This window comes from Charadrius vociferus, unplaced genomic scaffold (assembly GCF_000708025.1).
Source record: "Charadrius vociferus isolate BGI_N301 unplaced genomic scaffold, ASM70802v2 scaffold185, whole genome shotgun sequence".
NCBI lineage: Eukaryota > Metazoa > Chordata > Aves > Charadriiformes > Charadriidae > Charadrius > Charadrius vociferus.
Genome location: NW_009648955.1, coordinates 3,400,118 through 3,424,970, shown reverse-complemented (window position 1 = coordinate 3,424,970; position 24,853 = coordinate 3,400,118). Strand labels below are relative to the sequence as shown.

The following is a 24,853-nucleotide window of genomic DNA, read 5'->3' as shown; positions in this document are numbered from 1 at the left end:
GAATCCATGTCTCCAATTTAGAGACCAGGATATCATGTGGGACGGTGTCAAACGCTTTGCATAAGTCCAGGTAGATGACATCAGCTGATCTTCCCTTGTCCACTGCCGCTGTAACCCCTTCGTATAAGGCCACCAAATTTGTCAGGCATGACTTGCCCTTGGTGAAGCCATGCTGGTTCTCACCAATCACCTCCTTATTTTCTATGTGCCTTAGCAGAATTTCCAGGAAGATGTGCTTCATGATCTTGCCAGGCACAGAGGTGAGACTGACTGGCCTGTAGTTCCCCGGGCCTTCCTTCTTTCCCTTTTTGAAAACAGGGGTTATGTTTCCCCTTTTCCAGTCAGCAAGAACCTCACCAGACCACCACGACTTCTCAAATATGATGACTAGTGTCTTAGTAACTTCATCTGCCCGTTCCCTCAGGACCCGCAGATGTAACTCATCAGGTCCCATGGAATTGTGCACCTTCAGGTTTCTCAGGTGGTCTCGTACTTGATCTTCACCTACTGTGGGCAGTTCTTCATTTTCCCAATCTTTGCCTTTGCATTCTGCGTCATGGGCAGCGCGGCTGTCGTCCTTGCCAGTGAAGACTGAGGCAAAAAAGTCATTGAGTACTTCAGCTCTGTCTCTGTTCCAGGTAACCAGCTCTTGCATTTCTTTCTGGAGAGGGCCCACATCTTCACTAGTCTTTCTTTTCTCACTGACTTACTTCAAGAAGGATTTTTTGTTTTTCTTAATGTCCCTGGCCAGATTTAGTTCTATCTGGGCTTTAGCTTGTCTAACCTGATCCCTGGCTGCTCAAACAATTCCTCTGTATTCCTCCCAGGCTACCCGCCCCTGTTTCCACTCCCTATAGGCCTCCTTTTTGCTTTTAGTCATGTCCAGGAGCTCCTTGTTCATCCATGCAGGCCTCCTGGCTTTTCTGCCTGCCTTCTTCTTTGTAGGGATGCATCGCTCCTGAGCTTGGAGGAGGTGATCCTTGAATATTAACCAACTTTCTTGGGCCCTTCTTCCCTCCAGCACTTCATCCCATGGCAATATCATCATTTTGTTTCGCCATCTAGATGCAGACCCAAATAACAATGACGTTATCTACTCTCTCTTATTTTGTATACATGCATCTTCTGTTATGTCCCTCCCTTTGCCTTTGTTTTTTTTTTGTAAAAAGCGTGCGGCCTTTTAATGTTAGAAAGATGATAAACTGGTGGGCTCCATTTTTTGAAATCACTGTGTAGGTGATGTTTGTGTTGAGAGTACAATGGTGGAGGGGTGTGAATAGCAAACACTATTTCTTAATAGTTCAAAGAAGACTTAATGTTGTTTAAGCAAATCTTTCAGAGGAGAAATGGAGCAGGATATTTTTTCCCTTTTAAATAACTCCTGGTTAGTGAAACTGCCTTTGTTTGTTTGGGGGGAGGATTGTATGTTTACTTGCGACTAAAACATGTGAAGTTAAAGAAAGACTGTAGATACAGTTGGATGTTGCAGGTCTAATATGAGGAATAAACTAAAGTATTTTGGCATATGCACTGAACTTTAAAAGCTTTTTTTTTTCTTTTTTACTTTTTTACCAAAGGAAACACAAATGTCTGCCTCGTCACACTTACTCCTAACCACTTGCCAGAATGGCCTGTTGTCATCCGTAGTTTTTCTTTTCCTCCTCCATTGTCTGTGTGCCTGTGATCCTTCCACTCCCCACCACCAGTATCTTGCTTTAGTGTACTACCCCTATTGTCACTTTAATTTACGTATCATCTGTTCATATCGGTCTAGCTCCTGAGTTTTCTTAGTGTTGGCTGTGAAGTTCCCCTGGGACATGCAATGTGAGGAGCTCCTTCTAATACACAGTGTTTCAATTAATTGCTTTTTTTTATGACACTTCAAGAAAAGCAAAGTTAGGAAAAAGCCATTGTCTGCTTCTAGTCTTCTAGGCTGACTTTTGTTCTACTTGATATTCATGGACAAAAGGAAAGGCTATACCATCTTTATTAGAAAATCTGTAGAACAGTACCTGTGAGAGTAACACTATACATGAAACCATGTTTGAAAAATATTTTTAATTTTAATTAAAAGATCAAATATATTAAAATATTATTTTGTATTAAAAATATAATTTGGACTAGACTTGTTTTATTGAGAAAGACTTGTTTCATTAAATAATTAGGACAACTGGTCATGAAAGTCTGAGTGTTTTAGATCTAATCCTGTATTACCTATCTACTTTTTTAAGTTACTTCATATGTATAGGAGGTGATAAGCTGGTTAGGTGCCACGTAGTTGTCCCAGTTGTTAAAACTGACTCTTTTGTCTTTTATTTAAATTGAGATTAAACAACTGACACCTTTTGGGGGGGTTTTGTTGGTTTTTTTGTGTTTGTTTGGTTTGGGGTTTTTTTTGTGTGTCTGTGCTCCTGAAAGGCCGACAGGCTCTTTTATAGAAGAGGGGAAGGAAAAAAAATCAGTGCTGCTTACTGGCACTAAAAAGCCATTACTGGTCCAAAAAGTTGATTGATTTATTTATGTACTTTTTTTTCAAAGGAATACAAAAAAGTCTGTAAGTTTTGCTGTTGAGACAACTGACATGTTGGGAAAAATGCACTAATATTTTTGTGTCAGCATTTTTTTCCCAGCTGCTGCAACTTTACTGTCTACAGTTGACAAGATGGCTGGACATAGAAAGTTTCCAGAACTTGAGAAAAACCTGTGGGAGTTTCAGTTTCTTTAGTTACAATACTCTAAGGAGTATGAGCATCACTGAAGTTCTGCTTGCAGAGTAGAGGATACTGTTAGTCATAAAAAAACCCAGCAAGCGATAACAGAACTTGCATCACGCACCTGTCAGTACTTCTAGCTAGCAGGAGGCAGTCCAACCTTTGGGGACAATGGCACCAGTACTTGTGTTGTGACTAGTGTAAGGAAGTTGTTATTTATAGGACATTTATTAAGAATGTAATGTTGCCTGGTTCTATGTCACTGAGCCAGCTTAAAGAAATTGCAATACATCCTGTTGTCCAGCAATTTCAGAATTTATTAAAATTGTGTTTTATTAAAGTGCAAGGCTCTGAGCACTTAAATTTTCTTTCTGAGACTATGACAGGCATTTTGTTTTCTCAAGTGAAACTGTAAGCTCTAAAGATGTTATTGGTCAGAGATATTCATACGAATAGTATTTTCTTATATTTTTTTTTTCTTAAGTGGTAGTTTGGGATAATTGGCATTTGATTTATGGATGTTCTTGTTAGGCCCATATAAATTGAAGCATTAGATATATAGTAAAAGTAGACTTTAATGGTCATGCTTTTTATGCAATGGGAATCAGGCAGTGGACTGCAGACGCTTGTTTCAATAAAACATCCTTTTCTTGTGTTCTACATGTTAGGTACCCATGGTACTGTTGCCTCTAGTATTCAGTTTATACTATCAAATTTTCTTATTTGTGACTATTACAAAAGTGAAGCTTTGAAATTTTCCCATATGATGCATTTCATATATGAATTCTTTGTTTCTTACGTTTTATGGCTTTTGCTATCTCTATTCAATTTATTCTTTGAGACACTTTAGGACAATTGGTTTCAACAATTACAGTTTAAAAATTACATAAAAATAAAAAACTATGCCACTCCTGTTAAGCCTATGTTTATTGAGTGTAAGCACAAAGAATATGTAGCACATAAGGTTGCAGTGCACTAGATTAATGAATCTATTTCCTTGTTCAATATCTGGACAGCTAATTGTGGCTCTGAGTTTGCTGTAAACCACAAAGAGCTTTATTAAAGGAAAAGAGCAGAGATTAGTGGTGGTGTTTTTGGTTTTTTTTTTAAAAAGCAGCATCACCTCAAAAAAGTTGTTGTCTTATGAAGCATCTGTAGGTCTTTTCCTTCCTGTTACTCTTCAGCAACTTGAATTTGTACGATGTTCATACTCATAAACTTTTTTTTCTCCATTGATTTAAGCCTTCAATCAAAATTGGCATGGATGGCTAGCACATATGAAAGCTTAATACACAGATTTGGGTGGAAATGGCTCTGGCATTTCTGTTAATTTCCATGAACACAAAGTATAAAATTAATTTCTGAAACCTGATTTGCTGGGAGCTAGAATGTTGCTTGTGAAGGTTTATTTTTAGAATATTAATAATGTTCATGTACAAAGCAAGGCCAAGGCAAAACTGTTTCTGCTTCGCTTCATTGTCTTCAGGGATGTAATCAGGATTTTGGTTCTTATATGCTGTAACTAATTGAAAAAGAGCTGATTATGCTGTTCATTTGAACATACATTCTGCTAAGCAGTGAACTTTTAACGTATCCAAATTCTGGCAATGGGGTTATTATAATATACAGTGTTATGCCACATGAATATAGTTATTGTTTCTTAATCAACTTTGTCATGCATATACAAAAAAAGCAGGCAGTGAGGAGTAGAGAAGCATCTGAACTTAGAAGTCCAGAATTGAGTGGCTGAAAGACAGTTAATGTGAAAACGTAGAAGCTGTCTTTAATCTCGTATGCAATTGACTCAGTCTCTTTCAGATGATTCACTTGGAAATTCAAAGAAAAAATCCAGCATTCTTGAGACGTTGGGACAGCCCAGGAAAAAAGAAACAAAGAAAAAGGATTCAGTGCCATGGTGGATATCTGAGGAAGATTCGGATGGTGGTGGTAAATAATGTAGTTTTGCAATTTTTTGGCCACAGGGGGTCAGGCTAGTTCTTTCTCATGTTTCATGTAGTCTCGGTTTCAGATTAAGTTAATGTCACTCAAGTACTTTAGAACATAACAGTGCAGACTTGTAAAGTGTAAAACTCAAATGTAGTTGTATTTTTTTAAAAGGGATCATACTCAAGCTGTAAGCAAGCTTTCTGCTGTTTTTTCTCTAGCTTTCAAGTTATGAAAACTTGTAAAGAGTAAATGCATTGTAAATATAAGATAGTTTGAAAATGTAATTTAGGAATTACCCTGAAATATTTGTATGTGTCTTTTATAGATTTCTGTTTTCCAAACTGGAGAGGAAAAAGACCAATTTGTATAATCTTATGCTAATTGCAACATTTGTAATAGGTTGGGGAAGCACAGAAAAACTTTTCAATAGCACCTGATTCAAAGATGTATGTCTGTCAGTATTCTCAACATTTTCCTTGCCAAGAACGGTGGCTCAGGGAGAAAAGGGCTGTGATGGCATGATTGCTAGTTCAGTATTTACTTGGTCACGTAGTTCTGGAAGAAAATTTACTTTCATGTGCAAGGTTTCCTCCTCCAGTTTTCCATTTCTTCGTTGTCTTCTTATTGAGTAGTAAAGCCTATGAGTAGTTAGTTTCCACAGGGCGATGCCTCTTATTGTAGTAATTGGTGGCTTCTTATTTTCATGATTTGTATAACTTAAAACTGGAGCTTAACAGAAAGTTCCAGAAATGAGTTTTTCATATGACAAGAGTTAAGATAGTGCTGGTAGTCTCCGATTTTAAGCATTGCTCTGTCCTGTCAGTGTTGTCACAATTAGGAGCTAGATCTTAGTCAGCAGTTGTGCCATTTAGGCATAACCCTAATAGGTGTTGTCTGGACTGCTTATCTGTCCCTGGCCTTTTTTGAGATGTTGCTGGAAAACTCGGATGAATATGAGAGTTCCTATCAGACAGTGCAACTACATATCAGGTAGTAACAAGATATTATGATTTCCTTACAGCTTTTCAAAAAAATGGAAGGACAGAGTGTTCTTGCTGGGCAAAGTGTGAGAATTAAGCGGTTAGCATGACCTCATTTTTCTACATACTATCAAAGAAAGTTTTCAGGTGACTTTAGAATTTTGGCATTTTTCCGTGTTTTTTCTGAAATACTTGAGGCAACCCATAAAGCACTTCGGTGCTTCTCGTGCTACTTAAACCAAACCCCACTGGAATGGGTACTTAAAAGGCAGGGTGATTACAAGTTTTGGAGAACAGTGCTTGTATGGGTTAAGTACAATGCAAAGCAGAATCAGAAGAAATAATGTGATTATATCAAGTTATTCCCATCCAAATCAATTCTACAACTTTTATTTTTTAAATTAATATCTTATCAGCTGCGTAGTTTTAACTAGAGGTAAAGCGATTAGAACTGAAACATGCTTGATCTGCAGTTTATTGGTGTATAAAATAAAAAGAGAGTTCTGGTAAGCTTTTTAAGGTCTCTCTTTTAAAAGGCTTCTCCTTTAACAGGAAAACATTCAGAAGGTGAGCTTACCCAGTTTTGCCAGTACATAATGCATTTACTTGCAGAATAAGCTAGCCTATTCATATTCATATTCATACTCCTCATAAGGGGCTTATTTTTTTTCAGAGGGAGTTGAAAGTAACCTGTGTGTAATGCTTTTTGAATCAAAAGTCCAACATGTCATGGCAGCTGGTCATAATAAAACAGAGAATACAAGAATGTGGGGCATATATGCTAGATCTGTGCACCAAATTCTTCCCCAAGCACTATTTTGGCCACCAGATTATTAGTTTTATTTCAGCTACGCCTCTGTCATCAGTCTCTGCATAGAATTCCGTTCTTGTGGGACATACGCAGTAAGCCATATCCACCTAGTACTTTACTATTGCCAAGCAGAGAGGCGCTTAAGTTTTACTAGAGGGCTTTCCAATTTCTTACTTGGCGAGAAGAGGATAGCTCTGTGGTATGAAGCAGAGCTCCTGGTTGTATCACTCCATGAGGAAAGGACTATATATGTCACACTGGACACTCGCAAGTGGTGTAGCAGTTGTATTAACGTATACTGCGATAGGTTAGGAACTGCATAGCACAGAAGCAGCCTGTACTAGGATGAATGCCATTCTGCTAACCAAAGTCTAGTTGTAGGGCAATTAACGTAGAACCAAAAGAGAGCCATTTGTAGAGGCCAACTTGGCCACTTTCAGTATAAACCGAGTTTTCCTCTGCAGCTGCGGAGGTAGATAACTTTTATGTGGCTATAACTGAGGGCGATGAATCCCACACATAAAGAGGGATTTATATATGTGTGTACACACTACAGACTATGCTATGACTTTAGTTCATGTAGATATTCTTGCATTGTTTTAAAATGACAGGTCAGGTGACTGTAAGGAGTTCAGTGTGGGTACGCTTCTAGAACTGCCACTTTTTTCCTCTGTGTGTCTGTCTTGTTGTCTTCCATGCTTCCAACTACTTTGTCAAGTAGAATTTTGGTAGGTCCAATATTCTTCAGCAGGTTTATGTTGTGTACCGTGTTGCTCAGATGTATTAATAACGGATGAACCCACAACAGCATTGCAATGTAAATTACTGCACCAGATGACTGACAAGATGATGATTTAGATTTGTAGCTTTTTGTAACATTACTAAATGTGCCCTAAATAGCAAAATAATTGTTCTAGGGGAAAAAAAAAATTATTGCTATATTATAATCAATATGGAAATAAGCTGAGTTCAATTTCTGAAAAGTGTAATGTTGGCATTCTTTGAAATTTTGTTGAGAACTGTGTGTATTCTTCTAGGCTTGAACCTCCATGTTGGTTGCAGATACGACTTTATTAACAGGCTGTCAGCTAATAGAATTATTATTTTTAAAGTATTTTGTCATCATGAATCAAACTTACGTAAATGTGTATATCTCACCTCCGCCAACAGTGTGGCACTGCATTACAAATATGTGCTCCACATGTATGAGTTGGTATGTTTCATAGAATCCTAGAATGGTTTAGGTTGGAAGGGACCTTAAAGATCATCTAGTCCCAACCCCCCTGACATGGGCAGGGATACCTCACCCTAGATCTAGTTGCTCAAAGCCCCATCCAGCCTGGCCTTGAACTCTTCCAGGGATGGGGCATCCACAGCTTCTCTGGGCAACCTGTTCCAGTGCCTTCCCACCCTCATAGTGAAAAATTTCTTCCTCATGTCTGATCCAAATCTACTGTCTTCTAGTTTGAAACCATTCCTCCTCATCCTATCACTACATGCCCTTGTAAAATGTCAGTCTCTAGCTTTCTTGTAGGCCCCCTTCAGATACTGGAAGGCTGCTATAAGGTGTCCATGGAGCCTTCTCTTCTCCAGGCTGAACAAGCCCAGCTCTCTCAGCCTGTCTTCATAGGAAATGTGCTCTAGCTCTCTGATCATCTTCGTGGCCTTCCTCTGAACATGCTCCAACAGGTCCATATCCTTCTTTTGTTGGGGGCTCCAGAGCTGGACACAATACTCCAAGTGGGGTCTCATGAGAGTGGAGCAGAGAGGCAGAATCACCTCCCTTGACCTGCTACTCACACTTCTTGTGATGCAGCCCAGGATACAGTTGGCCTTCTGGGCTGTGAGCGCATATTGCTGGCTCATGTTGAGCTTCTCATCCACCAGTACCCCCAAGGCCTTCTCCCCCAGGCTGCTCGCAATCCATTCTCCACCCAGCCTGTATTTGTGCATGGGATTGCCATGCACAATTGTTTGGGTGACACTGTCTAGATATATTGTTATATTAACAAAGTGCAAAGTCTAGCTAATTAGCTTCAGTAATGCACCTAGCTGATAAGTTGTTTACAGTTTGAGGTTTTCATTCTGAGTTACTTCAGTGTCTATATCACGCTTTCTTGAAAGACACAGACATGACTGGAAAACGAAATACATTCTATACATTTATATGTTGTCTGATTTATTTTTTTCCAAGGCATCTTTTTACAGAATTGCTAGGAAATTGGCAGATATTTAAACTCATAGTCTGTTTTCAATTGGTTTTGTGGATTAATGGTAAACAACATAGACTTTCTGTTCATTTGGCTGAGAAGTATAAAGTGCATTTTAAAATAATTCAACTTGTTATTCTAGGCATGTTTGAACTCTTTGTTCTTCAGCTTTAAACTGAAATGTGCAAATTATGATTCAAGATACTGTCTTCCATATTTGGCAGGTTAAAGACCTACCTCTAACTAATGTCCTTTCTACTTGTTTTGTCATTTAAATGATAAAAAGAAATTGGATGATAAGAATTCCTGTCCTGTCTTGCTTGCCTGTCTGTTCTTGCTGTTTGTCTTGCTTTTCGAGATTTTCAGACAAGATTTGTTAAAATGAGGAAAGAGAAGAAAATGATGGAGAGCCATGCTGAAATAGTGGAAAACAGTGAACGAAAGAGTCCCCATTCAGATTGCCAGTCTGGTATTTGGTTATATAAGTTTTCTTAAATTTATTCAGTATCAGCTTTGTATTAATAGTATGTTTCCTATAGGAAATCCTTTGCAAATAGTCCGTTTGACCATAGTGCTCTCATTGAAAACAAGCTGCCACTTACTTCATTTGTCCTTTCCAGAAGAAACTAGTAACTGTGTGAACTTTTGCTCAATTGTCGTTACATCATAAATCACTACCTATAGTGATGTATTAGGAGAGACAGTATTGAATGTCAGCCCGCAATATTAATATTCACTGTTCTGTTTGTTTAATTTCAAAAACTGCAGTCAGATAAGTATTCTAGTTGTTTTCTGTTGATGTGATTCTTTTCCCTCTGCTCTGTGCATGCTCCTGCTGGAATGGAAACAGTATAGTTGGTGTCATACTGACAAACTAAATTGTTTAATCTGCGGGATTATTTTAGTCAATTTTACTTCAGCCTTTTATGTGGAGTCACTTTTTACGCCATCTGAAGAGAAACTCCAAAGAATAATTAGGAGTTATAAATGTTGATCCATGAAATACTTTTGTGTAAAATACAATAGCAAATAACTCGTATGTACTAGTTTAAATGTGGCTTTGGTGTAAAATTCAAGCATATCAATAATATTTTGGAGAGCCATGGCAAAGAAATATTTGGCACTTGGTCTTTAGATTGTGTTGGTGATCTACTATGTAGCCTATAGAGCATTTCCCTATGGTAGCTTTCTAGACCATATGTGCTGTCCTGTTTTCATGAGCCTCATTTGCATAGAGTAGCTATAAAGCATCTCGGTCTGGGAGACAAACACTAAAACTGAATCTGTGTCTCAAATTAGGCTTAATATTTGAAATATGTGCAAAAGAAGGAGTTATTTCAAATTACTGTTTTGAAAGGCATCAGGTGTTTGCCTTTACAATAGAAGGCATGCTGTCAACACTTTTAGTTTCACAGTAAATGTGGGAGAATATAAATCTAGAGAAGTGGTGTCTCACTGGTAGACTCAGCCATCAGTTGAGGGAATAAAGGACTCGTGCATTGTATCAGAATGGATTTCATACCATTTCTTTTTTGACATTGCACCTGCCATATGCTTACTGGCTTCCTTTAGTCTTCTTAGATGTTTCTGAGTTGTGTTACCTTCTGGTCACATATCCCCATAGTCCTGTTTCTATATAGCAGTATTTGGCCCGATCCCCTAGACTACTCTTTCTCTCTCTTGTGTCAAGGTAGATTCAAAAGACCTGTAACTAAGAGTTTTCTCTGAATTAGCCAATTTAGAAGCCCCCTCCACCCCGACAATTTGAACAAGGTAAAGTCTAATACAATGCATCTGGCTAGCCTAAGGTATGTGAAGTGTGTAGTGTGACTATCATCTAAACATCAGTTTTCAGTGTAGGTACTGTTACCTAAAACTTAATTCTAGTAATGTGACTGGAAGGTATTTGTTTGTATTTGCTGCTAGGCAAGTCCTCACAAGGGTTTGAGCAAACAATATGCAGTTCTTACAATAGACAGTAGTAATTCACATTTATATAGCTATGTTTTTCCACTTTTCTTTGAACTGACCTAGATGCTTTCTTTCAAAACTTGTAGTACAAAACTTCGTTTATTGTTGAAGTAGTTTTGCTAGTTTTCTTTGTTCTCAGGTAATATATTGAGCTCCTAGAACAGTGTATTTGAATGCAAGGAATACATGGAGCAAGAAGGAATTTGTCTTTTTTAAAAATAAAAAGTAGAGGGAAAAAAGAGTTTTATTCTCAGAAGTTATAAGTATTAATTTTATTTTTTAATTATAGCTGTAAAATTGTAGATAATTCAGTCTACAGGAAACTGAACTGCATTACTTTTTCAGAAGTGTCAATTTGAATTCTCACTTCTTATTTTTCTCTTTGTTCCCTGTCCATTATGTATAAAAACTTATAAATGTTTGTGTACACTTAAAAGTAGTTCCCCCTAAACCTTCTTCCAGTGCATCTCGCAGCAAGGCTTTGTCTAAATTCAAAATGCTGGAAAAATTTCATAAGGACAAGAAAGATTCATACTTAAACAAAGAAGAAGGAAGCCTCACTTCTGACAGTCCAGACAATTCTGAGGGTAACAGATTTGCTGTATTTTATATGATACTAAAAAGCTAAAATGGCTCAATTCTGGAAGTCCTGGTCAGACTAAGGAGAAAAGAAGTTAGTTTTTAAACAGATGTTTGTGGTTGAATGTAGGTTTGAGTCCTTTGTATTTATAGTCTTAAACTTTTCGTGTGGTGGTTAGAAATATTTTTCTAAGTGAAACTCATCTTATTTTAATTAATTTCAAGGGGCAGGACTTTTAAAGAAGAATGCTATGTATCATGAGCCTTACAAAATATTGCAAGAATTGTTAATGTGAAGAGTACGGGTAGTGAAATCTTGGAGTTCAAGGAAACTGCTGCTTCAAGAAGTTTTCGTAAAAAGTAACAAATACTCGCCGAAAAATAAATCACGCTTGCAAGTCCCACAGAAATCACTAGGACTGTTCAAAAATCCAGAAAACACAGTGAAGAGAGACTTTGAAGTCCATCCAGGTTGATACTTTTTCCCAAGTTTGTTAGGTTTCTCAGAGTGCAGATAGTGTAGGATTAGTAAAAAAGACATTTTTGCCTTTATTAGCAATGATTGTATCTCCTGTAAACTGGGGTGCATGTCTGGGAATTGGAAGTGGATGAGTTGCAAAACTCAGTGGCTGCTAAACAGTATTTGATTTTGAGATTATTATGGGAGGGGCTTTTTTTAAAAAAGCTCTGGTCTGGTTTGAACTGGCAAAAGACTTGAAAAATATGAGATAGCTTACATAAATCTCATGAAAACGTCAAGATCAATGTAAGTCTGTCAGAAAACTCATTGAGTTTGAGATGATTTAAATAAAACAACTCAGGAAAATAGTTTTCTTTAAAATTTTGTTGTTAAAAGTTCTAATTTTCTAATTGTCTTTTTACTTCCCACCTCCTTTCTTGTAAATCTTACATGGGAGGTCAGTGACAGTTTATTTTTGATTCTGCTAACATATTCTTATTGACAAATAAGGTGTTGGAGGTCTGGTGAGATTGTGGCTAATCTAAAGCTCTGCAAAAGACTTGTGACCTAGCTCCTGTTGGCTGGCTTCATAACTAGAATAGAGCACCATCTGGGTAAATTACTTTAAATTACTGCATTTAGCTGCCAGAGAGATGGACTATTCGTACTTTTTCACTTCTGTTCAGCACTTTGAGCTTTCCATTTTAAACTTTTCAATGTAGTAGCAAAATGTATTTATTCAGACATTTTTTTGTATACATGTGGAGCTTGACCTTTAGTCAATGTCTCTGACATTTATTTGTTGCATGCAAGGCAAATCAGGCAGAGCTCTGTATCAGGGTTGGAGCTGAAGTTAGATACAGGAGTGTGGAAGTCATTTCCAAGATGTAGAATCTTATGCACTTAGCCTACCGATAAAACATGTAAGGGGACTTTGTCATGGAAATCAAGAAAAAAAACCTATTCTACTTCTGAACAGGGAGGCTCTTACAGTCAGAATGCACATGCTAAGGGCTTCCCTGTAGGGAAGAAAAAGGTTTTCAGACTCATACTTCCCCCACCCTGCCTCACCCTGGGTACATTTTCAGTATGGAAGGGAGAGGATTCCCCATTTTCATGATATAGGCAGGTATGGTTTTTCTTAAAAGGGACTTGGTTGGACCTGTACAGAGGATAAAGTAACAGCCCAGAGTTGAAGCACTTGATCAGCATGTGGGTGACTGGTTTAGTGTTCTTGATCTGAAGGGTTATTGATGTATGCATCTCCTGCAGTCTCCGGCCAGCAGGAAATGAGCTGTTCTCAGTGTCTTCACCCCTTCCAGTATGTTCAGTACAAGGACACAGCTACAGTCTAAACATTTGGCCAGACAGAGCAAAAAATTCTAAGTTTATTTTACTAACTGGAGATTCATGTTGGAAAAGACGGGCATGGTTTCTGTTCCCTTCTGTGATAACTGTTAAGTCATTTCATGTGTCATTGGATAAAATGCTTAAGCAGCTTTTCTCCTAGCCCTTCTCCTAAGGCAACCTCTAAAGAACCCAAGTATAAATGTCTTAGGGGCAGGCAGAAGGGACTTAGATGTAATGAAATTACAGTAAGGAGAGCAACTGCATATTGTAGTTGCATAAACATACAGAATGGAAAAGCTGGGTGTTCATTGGTGACCTTTAAGTAACTTTGGTTACTGTTTTTTTTCCTTAAAATATTTAATTTGCAACAAATGAAAAGGAGCTGCTGCGCCAATGGCTACGATTTTCAAAAGTCTGTGGGTAGTAGATCAAAAAAAATTAACAGTCTTTTAACAAAGCAATGTTAATTTCTGTACAGGGTTTGTGTGTGTGATTGTCCTCCATAAGAAACATTACAGTAAGTCAGTTTTTACAGTTGTTATATTTGCCCGTGCCAAACTGTAGGTTTGTGTGCAAATATGAAGGATAGGAAGAAAATGTATATAATAGAATAATTAATTGTCATTAAACAAGATTTACATATCTCATGGTAGAAACTGAAGTTAGATGAATGTGATTTGTGAGACTGGGAATCTTTGCAGTTGCACAATAAGGTTAAAATTGGTGGTTCTGGAAGATGACTAAAAGACTGAAGTGTCTTACAAATAGCTTTTACATGATAGTCAAGAATATTGCAACTTTTTTCCTAGGAATGCTTGGAGGCAATGGAAGCTTTGTCAAGATGCAGAACACTTCCCAGCCTATGGGGGAAACTGATGAGAATATGCAAGTGGAAAAGATGCAGCTTCAGAAAAGTAATGGAGTTGCTGTCTCCTTAAGCAGAGACAGCCTGGAGACAAATGGTGAGAACTGAGAGTGCAGCTAGTTCATGAAGTTGGCTAGATCTAAATAAACTACTATTACAAACTGTTTCCCTTAATTTATCGCAAATCGGGATTCTTCACGTCTGTCAGCTGCATCTCATGAGCTGAAGGCCCCTTGTACTAACATGTGATTATTTGATAGTTAGTATTTTGTGAGTCTGTCTATAGTTGTTGTTAAATATTATGACAGTTTTACGTGGACATACAGCACAGACACAATTGTTTTATTCTTTGTTTTGAAATTTAGATTCAGTTTTAGCTTCTGGGCCTAATCAAAGTAATGTGGGAGTTGGATTGGATACCTTGGAAGAAGAAGAAGAAAAAGAGATCTTCTTTGCCAAACTTGAACGAGAAGCTTCCTCTACTATTGATTATTCAAGATTAAATAAAGAGCTGGATTCCAATGATTCTGTATTACTAGCACCATTTGTAAGGTAATGTAGAGGGAAGAAAAGTAGTGAACTATATTAGTGGGCCTGGGTATCTGAATACCATGGCTACTGAGATTTTGTGGGGCAAGATCTTGTATGATTTCAGTCAATTTCTGGTTTGTTTGTTTGTTTTGGGTTTGTGGTTTTGGGTTTGTGGTTTTTTTTTTTTTGAAGATGAGGACAGAAGTGAGCTTAATAAATAAAAGGAATAGGGTGAGAACACGACTTGGTGATGAGTGAACATAGCTACATAGTCTTGTGCATAAATCAATAGTTACAAGTTGATTTAACATTCTTAATTGTAAGATGTAACTAAATGAAAAGTTAATAACTGATAATAACAAGAAAGTAGATCAGGAAAGATGCTATGTCCCCTTAGACATGACGTTACAAATGAATCTAGAGGAAGGATGCAAAATCTTCATAGACTAGGGCAACCCATTTGTAATCAGTTACATGAAAATAAGTTCAAACACATGTGAGAGAAACAGATGAAAGGGCAATTCGGGCTGCTGTTGCTAAAAATGCTGAGTACAAAGGAAGCTTCCAATATGAAAACAGTTGGAGGGTCAGAATTCTGGAGAGTTGTTAGGTAAGAACAAAACTATAACTTCACAGGAAAAGGGGAAAGAAAGGAGAGGTTTTGTTTGTTTGTTTACTAATACAGAATGAGAAGGTCAGAACAGGAAGCAAACCCGGTGATAAAAATTTCTTTGAGAAGCTAATGTTGGTGTTGGAGGGTATGCAGAAAGGGTGTGATTTTTAAGATTTAGATTGAGAATTTTAACTATGGACCGTTGTAAAAATTTAAATATTGATTTTAATAATTGCTGGCATTTATCAGCCTTTCTTACATATGATTTGATATGATGGACAAATTCAGGTTTTTAATTCTGTTGCTAATTGTAGTAAGTGTCTAAGTTCGGAATTGAAGAAAAAACACTGTATTTATTTGCTGTCCAAGAAGAGAGTAAAATTTTCATTTTGTTTCTCAGAGATGAAAAAAATGAAAAAGATGAGGAATCCACACATGAAGAGAGATCTGGTAATACCATCTTTCTAAATCATTAATTTGAATATTTTTTTTTCCTGTATATATACTAAAAATTGTGTGAACCTCATTAAACAGAATAACAGAAATGAAAGTTGTGGATTAGTGCTCCAGTTCAAATGCAAAGTCTTCAGAAAGCATCACAGCAGAGTTTCAGAGGATAGCCCAGGATCTTCGTGTTTGTAGTGGGATGTAGTTTAAAGATCAGGAAAGAGGAAGTTGTACTGCAGTCTCATAGCTTGTGCTATACTCTGTGTTGCCTTTGGAGCTACTCAAAAAATGTCAGGCTTCATAGGTTTCAGATTCGCAAGACAGTCCAGCATCCTCACTGAACTGTTTTATTCTGAGTAATGTGTAAACCCATTGACTTCTGTTCCCATATCACCCTGGCCAATGTGGGTAAAGCTTTTATTTATCTGAAATCTAATGTAATTTTCATATTAATGGTTTGCATTTTATCTGTAGTTCTCACACTGGCTTTTTAGTCTGCCTTTGCGTTATGACTGTGCAGCTGGTGTTCAGACAGAGGATTTTAAGGGTTTGCTTTTGGTTTGTGCTTTTTTTTTTTAAGTGGATTTTAATCTATTGTGACTGAAGTCTAAAAGAGAAACAGCAAAAAAACTCCAAGCAACTGTTGATCAAAAACTGAATAAAAATTGACCCTGGTGTTGATTTAAGATACATCTTAATGTTTGAGTTATTCTAGTGTCTTAACTGTCATTTGTACTTTTGTACTGTCTTTTCATAGCCGAGTTTAATTTCTGTAATCTGCAGCATTACTCTTACCTGATCTTTTTCCCAAATTTCCATGGTACATTCCTTACATCTTGCTTATTTGTCTTTCCCTTGTCATCTCTCTTTATTTCACTCTTCATTGCAAACCTATGATACAGTGTATTCCTGTAACAGATTGTATTTTCAAATTTATATATTTAGCTGAACTTTTGAGAGGTACTGTAGTCAGGCTTGAATTTCCCAAACATAAAGGGGCTGTATTTGTAAACCTTAACCACAGGAAATCTTCTCTCCTTGGAAGTTTGATTACTTTGTAGATTGCAAGAGATCATGACAGTTGTAGCAGAAATACTACAGCAATTTGGTAGCCTTTTTCTGAACGAAGCAGTTGAAATTACTTGATTGTTACAGTCAGTTTTATGAAAATGGTACTTCTGATTTTTAGGAAAACAGTTTCTATGGAATACCTGGAATGATCAATCTGTGTGGTGTGTGTAGTTTGGTTTAGTCTTTGCCAAGCTGCTATTTCATGAAATATCAAATGTAATAGTGGATAATACGTGTACAGGAATAGTATAAGCACTGTGTATGTCTTAAGTCAGTATGAGAAAGCTATTTTCAGCTGATCAGACTTATGGTCCAAAACCAAAGTGAATGCTCGAAGAGTTACTTTTCATAGAGTGTTTTTTACATATAAGTTAGACTGTGTGTCTAAGCACAGAAAGAACACATTATAAACGAGGGTTTTGCAATGCTTCTAGATTTAAGGGTTACTGATAATGCAGATACTGAAGCCTGTAACCACAGGAGCTGAGTCAGGGAGATATGGCAACAGTGAATCAGAAGTTGTGGAAGGATCTAGGTAACAAAAATTTATTCTTTGACACACTTGTGTTTTTAAATAATGCTTATTCTTGAGAGTGGCTGTTGGGCCACCAAAGCAGGTCAGAGGAAGCAGATTCTGAGCCTAAAAACCGCTGGAGTTGTCAAGGTGGATGTGCAGAGCACTTTGTCTGCTAGGAGGTGAATTGCATCATTTCACCTGTAAGAAAGAGAAAGTCATTGAATAAAAGGGCTCAATTCAAGTATGCCTTGAGGCGGCAGAGGTGAAGTATATCTGTTCATAATACAAACTTCATTTGAATTTAGAGATACTGTGTGTGACTTTTACTGTAGTTTTAGTGCCACACCCAATCTCAAAACCTTTCTGTTGCCTTTGTGAAAGGAGCAATAGTGGCAATAACTGTTTTTCGATGAGAGATTGGGGAAGAGGAAATAGCTTTCCCTTACTGCTTTATCTTCCTTCACTATTCATTCTATTTAATGTTTATTTTACTCTTCAGGCAGCTACAGTGAAGATTTTGAAGAAGAAACAGATGCTAATCCTGCCTTTAAAACTGAGGGGAGTAAGGTGAATGAAAACATCATATCAGGAGTTGATTTAAGTCCTCAAAAACAGGTATAACCTACCAAATGTTTATATTAATCGCATGAATTGTAAAAGCTCTGCAATGTATAATGCTAAATATAGTAAACCTTTACATAATATGTACTGTCTGAAAGAAAAAAATATAGTGGTCCTGGGACTATATGTTCTATTAAGGATATGCACTTTCCTGTGATAAATCACTGAAAGGATTAAGTTCTTCACAGTGTTTCCTGCTTATTCCTCCTTTGAGTTAAGAACTGTGGGTAGGAGTGCACAAATGATGACCTCTGGTTGGAGCCTCAGCCTCAGGATGGGTAGTGATTAATCTCTCTCTTGGAGCCATTAAGGTAGTGTCTACACTAGCAAGTAGCACAGACTGAAGGAAGTAGTTCTGTACAGAGAAGCAGTTTGGACAGAGGACCCAAAATGTATGAGCTTTGGGAGTAATACTGTCAACTAGCTTAGTCAGGTCTTTTGATGTGGAACAGATGTGACTGGAGTACATCAGGTGCATTCCTGAAGCACGTGTTCTGATTTGATTTTTTTATGAAAGTTTATAGAGCACCACGTGTTCATCTATAAAAGATAAATGAGGATTTTATTCTTTTTATGTAAATTTATTAGGGTAATATCACAGAACCACAGAATGGTCAGGGTTGGAAGGGACCTCTGGAGATCAGCTAGTCCAACCCCCTGCCGTAGCAGGGTCACCTACAGCAGGTTGCACAGGACGGCATCCAGGCGGGTTTTGAATGTCTCCAGAGTGGGAGACTCCACAACCTCTCTGTTCCAGTGCACTGCCACCCTGAAAGTAAAGAAGTTAAGATGGAACTTCCTGTGTTCAAGTTTTTGCCTGTTACCTCTTGTCCTATCACTGGGCACCACTGAAAAAAAGACTGTTCCCATCCCCCTGGCATCCTCCCTTTAAGTATTTGTAGGCATTAATAAGATCCCCCCTCAGTCTTCTTTTCTCTAGACTAAAGAGACCCAAGTCCCTCAGTCTTTCAAATGTCTAATAAGTGTTTGGAAAGACAAATAGAATGGAAGTGTAATGTACTTACTACTACATTATTCTCTTTTCTCAAATTACAATATAAGAGAACCAGGGAGGTACAAAAATATTATTGGATTTATGCAGAGTAGAATTTAGTTCCAGGTCACTTGTGAGACAGTTTATACAGTACAGGATGTTGAGGACCTTTTGGCATCCTAAAAAGATTTTTAGAGACGTGCATATTCTTGAAGGACCAAGAACTGCTTAGTTCTAAGTTCTAAAAACTGTTCTCAGGTTTTGCACCAACTTTTAAAGTTTGTCCACAAGGTTTTTTTCCCTGAAATTCAAAAAGTAATATTCTTTTTCTTTATTTTTTTTTCTTTATTTTTTAGGAAGAAGCAAACACTGGCATGCTAGCTAAAGGTAAAATGCAAACTTTGATCAGTGGGAGAATATTAAATGTAGCTTTTTGAAACTTTCTTACCTGATTTTTACTATTTTGATATTTTCCACCTGATTTTACTGTGTTCTACTGAAAGTCTGTTGGACTGAAATGGTTAAAAATGAATCTACGTGTTTGCACTTCAACATCATCATCAATGTAATTTTTTATCTTCCTACATCTAGTCAGTACTCAGATTTTGATGCTTGCAATCAGAGTTAATCAGTTTACTATTAATGACATTATAATAATCTATGTAGCATTTTTTGCATATTTAGTGCATCAAGATAAGCTTTGGTATCCTTCTAATTCCAGTGTAGATAAAGTATGAATGAGAGAATTGTGTTTTCTTTAACGTTTATTTTCTTGGCTTTAGTTGTATTACTTGATTCACAAGATTCAACTACAGAACTTCAAAAGGCCGTTGAAACATCAGATGTAGCTCTAGGTGAACATTATCTGCCTGAAGAAGTCAGTGGAATTGAATGTAATGAAGCAGGTAAGGGTTGCTTTTAAAAAACAAAACAAAACAAAACAAAAACAAAAAAAAACCCACGCAACAAAGCCCAAACCTCCAAATCTTTCTTTAGTAGAACAGGTGGCTCTGATGTCTTCATTTGTTGTTAGGTTATCAGTGAACATGAAGCTCTTGGCTTTTAATAACAAATCTTGAAAGGAGGAGGAAATATTTCAGGAAAAAGTCATATTTCTGCTAAAAAGAGCCCTTTTTACACTTGGTTGTTGTAAAGTTGCTTTTGACATTGCAGTTTGATTTTTAAATACCATGTCCTTTGGTTATTCATCATAGCTAAAATTCATCTTTGACAGCTTTGAACACTATAAAATACAGTCTGTTATCAAACCTTGTAGAACGGTGTATGCCAATTATATCTAGACTATGGCTCTAATGGCATCTGTTAAAATAGTTATATCCCATACGCTGTTAGTGTTAGTACTGATAACATATTGCGGTGGGTAGAGGGCTGGAGAGGCATACAAACTGTAGATGAGACTAATTAGTATGCTAATTGTAATTAACTTTGCAACTGTTTATTTTTACAGTAAAAATGAGATTTTAGATTTTTTTTTTCGGAACAGAAATCACTGTTCTCACCACATAATAGACCAAGCTAGTAACTGAAACACAGGCTCCAGTGGGATGTTTCCCAAAACAGAAAATCCTGTAGTGTCTCTTATGAGCATGTGTTTTTCACAGGCACTTCCTATGGACAAACCACCAGTGACATCGAAGCGTTACACCAAGCATACCATCATATTGATCAGTCCTTGGGAGACACTGATGAGCAAAAACTGCAAGATTCTGCAATGGCAGTCTCGGAATGCTTAGTGCAGGGTGTTTCACAAAATAATGACATCTATTCAAACAACATGTCAACTATTGAATCGGGTAAATATCGCAAAGGCAGGCATGTATTTGTACAAGCATTTTAACTGAGTGAACTGGTAATATCTTTAATGCTCCATTTATGAAACATTCTTAAATGTCCTTCTTACAAATAGTTTTTCTAAGGGTGGGGTTTTTTAATTTTTTTTTCTATTTTGCACTAATTAGACTTACCCACTGTGGAAGAATTGATGAAACCAATTAAAGGACATTCATGTAATATCAGAAGTGTTGATGTGGAGCCTGACAGGTATTTATTTCAGAATGCATTTTAGAACTGTAACAACTTAAGTCCATTATCTATTTGTGAAAAACAACTTACTAAATAACTCATCTGTCTTTTTCCCTAATTAAATACTGAAATTTCATTATGTTTTGCACTGGCATTATGGCATTCGCAGTGTATTGTGAAATGAATATGTAGGGTTAATTGGTTTAGACCAGGGATTCCCAAACTTTGAGTGATAAGCATCAATGTTTGCCAAATAATGGGGAGGAGTGTTCCTCACTCTCACAGCTACCACAGCTAGGATCTCTGCTTTCCCAGTCTTCTGCTCTTCCCCCTCCCCATACCCACATCCTATCCTAGCTCTCCAGCCTCCATAATCTATCACCAAATCCTCTTATTCTGCTTACTCTCATGATTCTTACTAACTTGTGGTCCACAACTCCTCCTGATTTGCTCCAGCTGTTGCATCTAGAGCAGAAGGCACAGGCCCTGGAACTGTCAGAAATAGATCATGCTTAGGAAACGCATTTTGGGAGCTTATCGCACAGCTGCACCCAGCAGAAATTACCATTCATTGTTTTATTAGCATTAATAGCATGCTTGCAGGTGTTCATCTTGTTAGCTGAGTGTGGTACCTCCACAAAAAGTCACTGCTGGGAAACGGCTCTTGTTGCATAGTGTGGAAGTGAATCTGTATAACTAAATTTGCAAGGCGGTTCTTAAAAGGAGCCTAGTGGCTCTTTCAAATTCAAGCAGTCTTTACAGCTGATACCTAAAGGAAAAATGGCCCACTTTTTCCAGAGTAATAGAAAATCAAAAGGTAAAAGTCATATAATAAGACTTTATTGCTTTCTCTTGTAGTCCTGTGAAACTGGTAGGCAGCACAGCAAATGACCTCATCAGCCACTCACCCTTTAAAGAACACCAGAATAATACAGTTTGGGAGACAAACTTATTTGAAAAATTTAACAGAGAAGAAAGCATCTTTCTGCAGACAGCTGTGAATGATGATAACGTTCAGAGGGTGACTGAGAAAGAAATTCAGACCAGTGAAGTACAGCCTGATGTATTAAGAGAAATAATAGTACAAGACTCTCCACTTCCACAACACGGCAGCAAAACTAAACAAGTAAGTAATATCAACAAGATTTTTATTATATGGAAATACATTTAAACTGTGTGTATTTTTAGACTACCTGTTATTTGATTGTGCTCTGATGTTTAGAAATTGAGAGACTTCCTGGTTTTTTTTGAAACTCTCATGTTACCATTGCTGTTGTTAGAGGTAGCCCAATCCAGTGGACTCTGGGACCAGCAGGATTCCCAGCTGAATATGTGCAACACTACTGTGGTTCCATGTCCCCAGCTCAAGCTAGTAGTGAGTCTGAGCACGTGTTCCTACTGGGGGGACATGTTTAAACCCACACGGGCTCAGAATAGAGAGCATACCTACAGAGAGGACAGTTAGAAATACAGTTCACTGAATATAGGAGAGACTGCAACGATCAATGTAGGGCTTAGTCAGACAACCGTACTGACCAGCAACCTGGTCATGTCATTAGCTTCTTTAATCTTGTTTTCCCTCTGTTTCCCACACTTGTTCCTACTTGATCCACTTTAATCTCTCCCTTCACCTAGCTTTTGTCCTTTCCCTAAACATCCCTTAAGTTTTGCACATTCCCACAATCCTCTCCAGCATTCCATAACAAGATTTACACAATCCCAAATCCCTGCATCCCCAAATTCTCTTCTACCTGCATCCCCTAAATTAGCCCCATGCTCCTTTAGGCAATCACTGCTTCTGTCCGCAAAGCATTGCAGGGAGAGAGGTTGTTTGGCTGATTCATCCTGATGGGTTTCCCACCAGGGCCAAGAGGTTAAGCTTCCTTATTTGCTGGGCTTAGGAGTTGCATGCTCTGTTTTCAATGATCAGGTTTAGTAAGGTTCCTCTGCCTGCCACTGTTCCTGTCTTCATCGCTGGGTTTCTGTGTTCACTGTGATTAGCCTTTAGTCATGAGCTGCCTGCTTTGGTCAGCTACAGATCCTGTAACGTCATACAACTTCCCACAACAGCTAAACAGAACCAGTATAAAATACCTGCACTATGTATACTTCTGAAGTAGTAAACTTCTGCAAAATGACGTACTATTAGTTTGGTTAAAAATAATGCTTCCTGCTGCCCCGAATTTTACAGCTGTGTAATTCTGGTAATTGATTCTGTGCTATTTTAGTAAGGAAAGCTACCTTCAGATCACACTAGAGCCTAAAAATTGTTTTAAACGAATGTGCTCTATCATAGGCTCTTCGATCTTGTTCCTTGAAGAATGAAAGATCAGAATCAATGACAACTAAACCAATGTTACACAAGAATATAAGAAGTCCAGCACCTTTACATAAAAAGAAATCTTCATATGGTCCTCATGGGGTGGTTAGAAGTTCTGGGTATGGGAAACCTGCTTCGCTCTCAAAACAGTCTTTTCCAGCTAATGAAAAGAAAGCACCAAAAGAAACTTTCAAAAAGACCAGTGTGAAAGCCAAAAGTCCTGCAGATAGAGCAAGATCTAAAGGTAATTCTGTTGTAACGAGTCTGAGTTTTAAAAGCCAGAGAGCTTTGCTGTTCATTCTTCACATTTAAAGAAAAAAAGAAAAACGTACCCACATTTCAAAATGTTGTAGAAGAAATCTAAACCCAAATGCAATTAAGTGCAGAATTTTTTTCTGTATCAGCATGAAGTTGCTGGACGAGAGGCTTTTAAATAAAGTTTTGCACTGTAGTCTTGTTTCATTTCCGCTCACATATACTATCACTGTGTTTGAGACTTACCTATTGTTCACCAGTAGGACCAAAACAATAGAAAAAGCTGATGTCCAAAAATAAGTATCTACAAGTTACATTTTTCATTACAGTAAATGCAAGGCTTTGCTGACACACTAACTTCTGTGTGTGATGCCGAATTTCTATTCTCAGCTGTTTATTCTTATCTTTGCTTTCCTAGAGTACAAAGAAAGCACTAAAAAGAAAGTCCTATTTTCTGTTCCTGTCTCTTGTAAAGCTAAAGAAAGGAGAATACCAGTGTAGTACTGTGAAAGCTGAGTTGCAAGTAAAGGACTGAACTTTTTTTATTTTTGGGTGAACCCTGAGGAGTTTCATGAGATAATTCAGCTTAGCATCTTTGCAGATGATGTTTGCTATTTCTGAGGCATGGGAAAATAACGAATGCCCAGGTTTTAGCACACTTCTAGCATGTAATGCTTTTAAAAACTCTGCAAGTAGTGTTGGGAAAAGCGGTTTATGATTATGGTCCCCGTCTTAGGGAGATGCTTCAGTGGCAGCTGTCAAACTAAGGGACCTTAGTTCCTCAGTGTATTGCTATGCCACTCTCTGGAGGAGGGTGTACAGCCAGATGGAGATGGTGAAGTGAATGACAAGTCCCAAGAAAAGGAGGCCATTAGCGTCAAATATGTTCTTCCCTCTCTAGCTATAACTGTTCTCTGTGGCAGTTTCAAGTGACTTCAGAAGTTAATCTCACCAGGATCCATTCTGCAGGGACCTCTATAGCTAGAAGGAGAATGGCATTGAATCAAACAATCCCCTAATCATCATTGCTAAGGGAACACCTTTATGAGGGGGTAGTCTGAGAATTGTAAAAAGTATTAAATTTGGAAAATTATCATTGCCTGTTTGTTTTCAGGCATAACATTACTAAGCAGGAGCTCTTAGCTTAAACTGCTGTAGGCAGAAATGAAATGGCAGTTGTAGTTATTATCTGCATTTCATAAGACTAAGGTGTGAATAGTTTCATGTATGTTAGTTACTCTCTAGGGGGAACTTCCCTGATTTCTAATTTCCAGTCAAGTTGGTACTTTATGCAACAAATAGGTGCTGCATGTCTTTGTATGCTGTCTGCACTCCAAAGTCCATTTTGAAAATTGCTGTGTCTTACCTTTACCACACCTTGAAATAGGTTGTATTTCTATATACTTAGATTACTGGCCACTTCTCGAGCAGAGAACTGAGGTTAACCTTGTTTCATGAAAGATTTATTATTCAGCTACTTGTTTCATTTCTTCCCTTGGGTTTTGTTTTATCTTGTCATCAGTGCCTTACTTAAAAAAAAAAAAACCTACAACATTT

At 37.6% G+C, this 24,853-nt stretch overlaps 1 protein-coding gene across 1 annotated transcript in view; it reads left to right on the top strand.

Moving 5' to 3' along the window:
• CEP162 (centrosomal protein 162kDa) overlaps nucleotides 1-24,853 on the top strand; it is a 47,889-nt gene that overhangs the window by 2,537 nt on the left and 20,499 nt on the right. Inside the window, exons 3-13 of the mRNA XM_009887475.1 lie at nucleotides 4,520-4,658; nucleotides 13,829-13,981; nucleotides 14,250-14,436; nucleotides 15,429-15,478; nucleotides 17,563-17,678; nucleotides 19,035-19,065; nucleotides 19,461-19,583; nucleotides 20,301-20,492; nucleotides 20,658-20,739; nucleotides 21,580-21,847; nucleotides 23,018-23,285. Coding sequence (XP_009885777.1) covers nucleotides 4,520-4,658; nucleotides 13,829-13,981; nucleotides 14,250-14,436; nucleotides 15,429-15,478; nucleotides 17,563-17,678; nucleotides 19,035-19,065; nucleotides 19,461-19,583; nucleotides 20,301-20,492; nucleotides 20,658-20,739; nucleotides 21,580-21,847; nucleotides 23,018-23,285 — 1,609 coding nt within the window. The remainder of the gene's footprint in view (nucleotides 1-4,519; nucleotides 4,659-13,828; nucleotides 13,982-14,249; nucleotides 14,437-15,428; nucleotides 15,479-17,562; nucleotides 17,679-19,034; nucleotides 19,066-19,460; nucleotides 19,584-20,300; nucleotides 20,493-20,657; nucleotides 20,740-21,579; nucleotides 21,848-23,017; nucleotides 23,286-24,853) is intronic.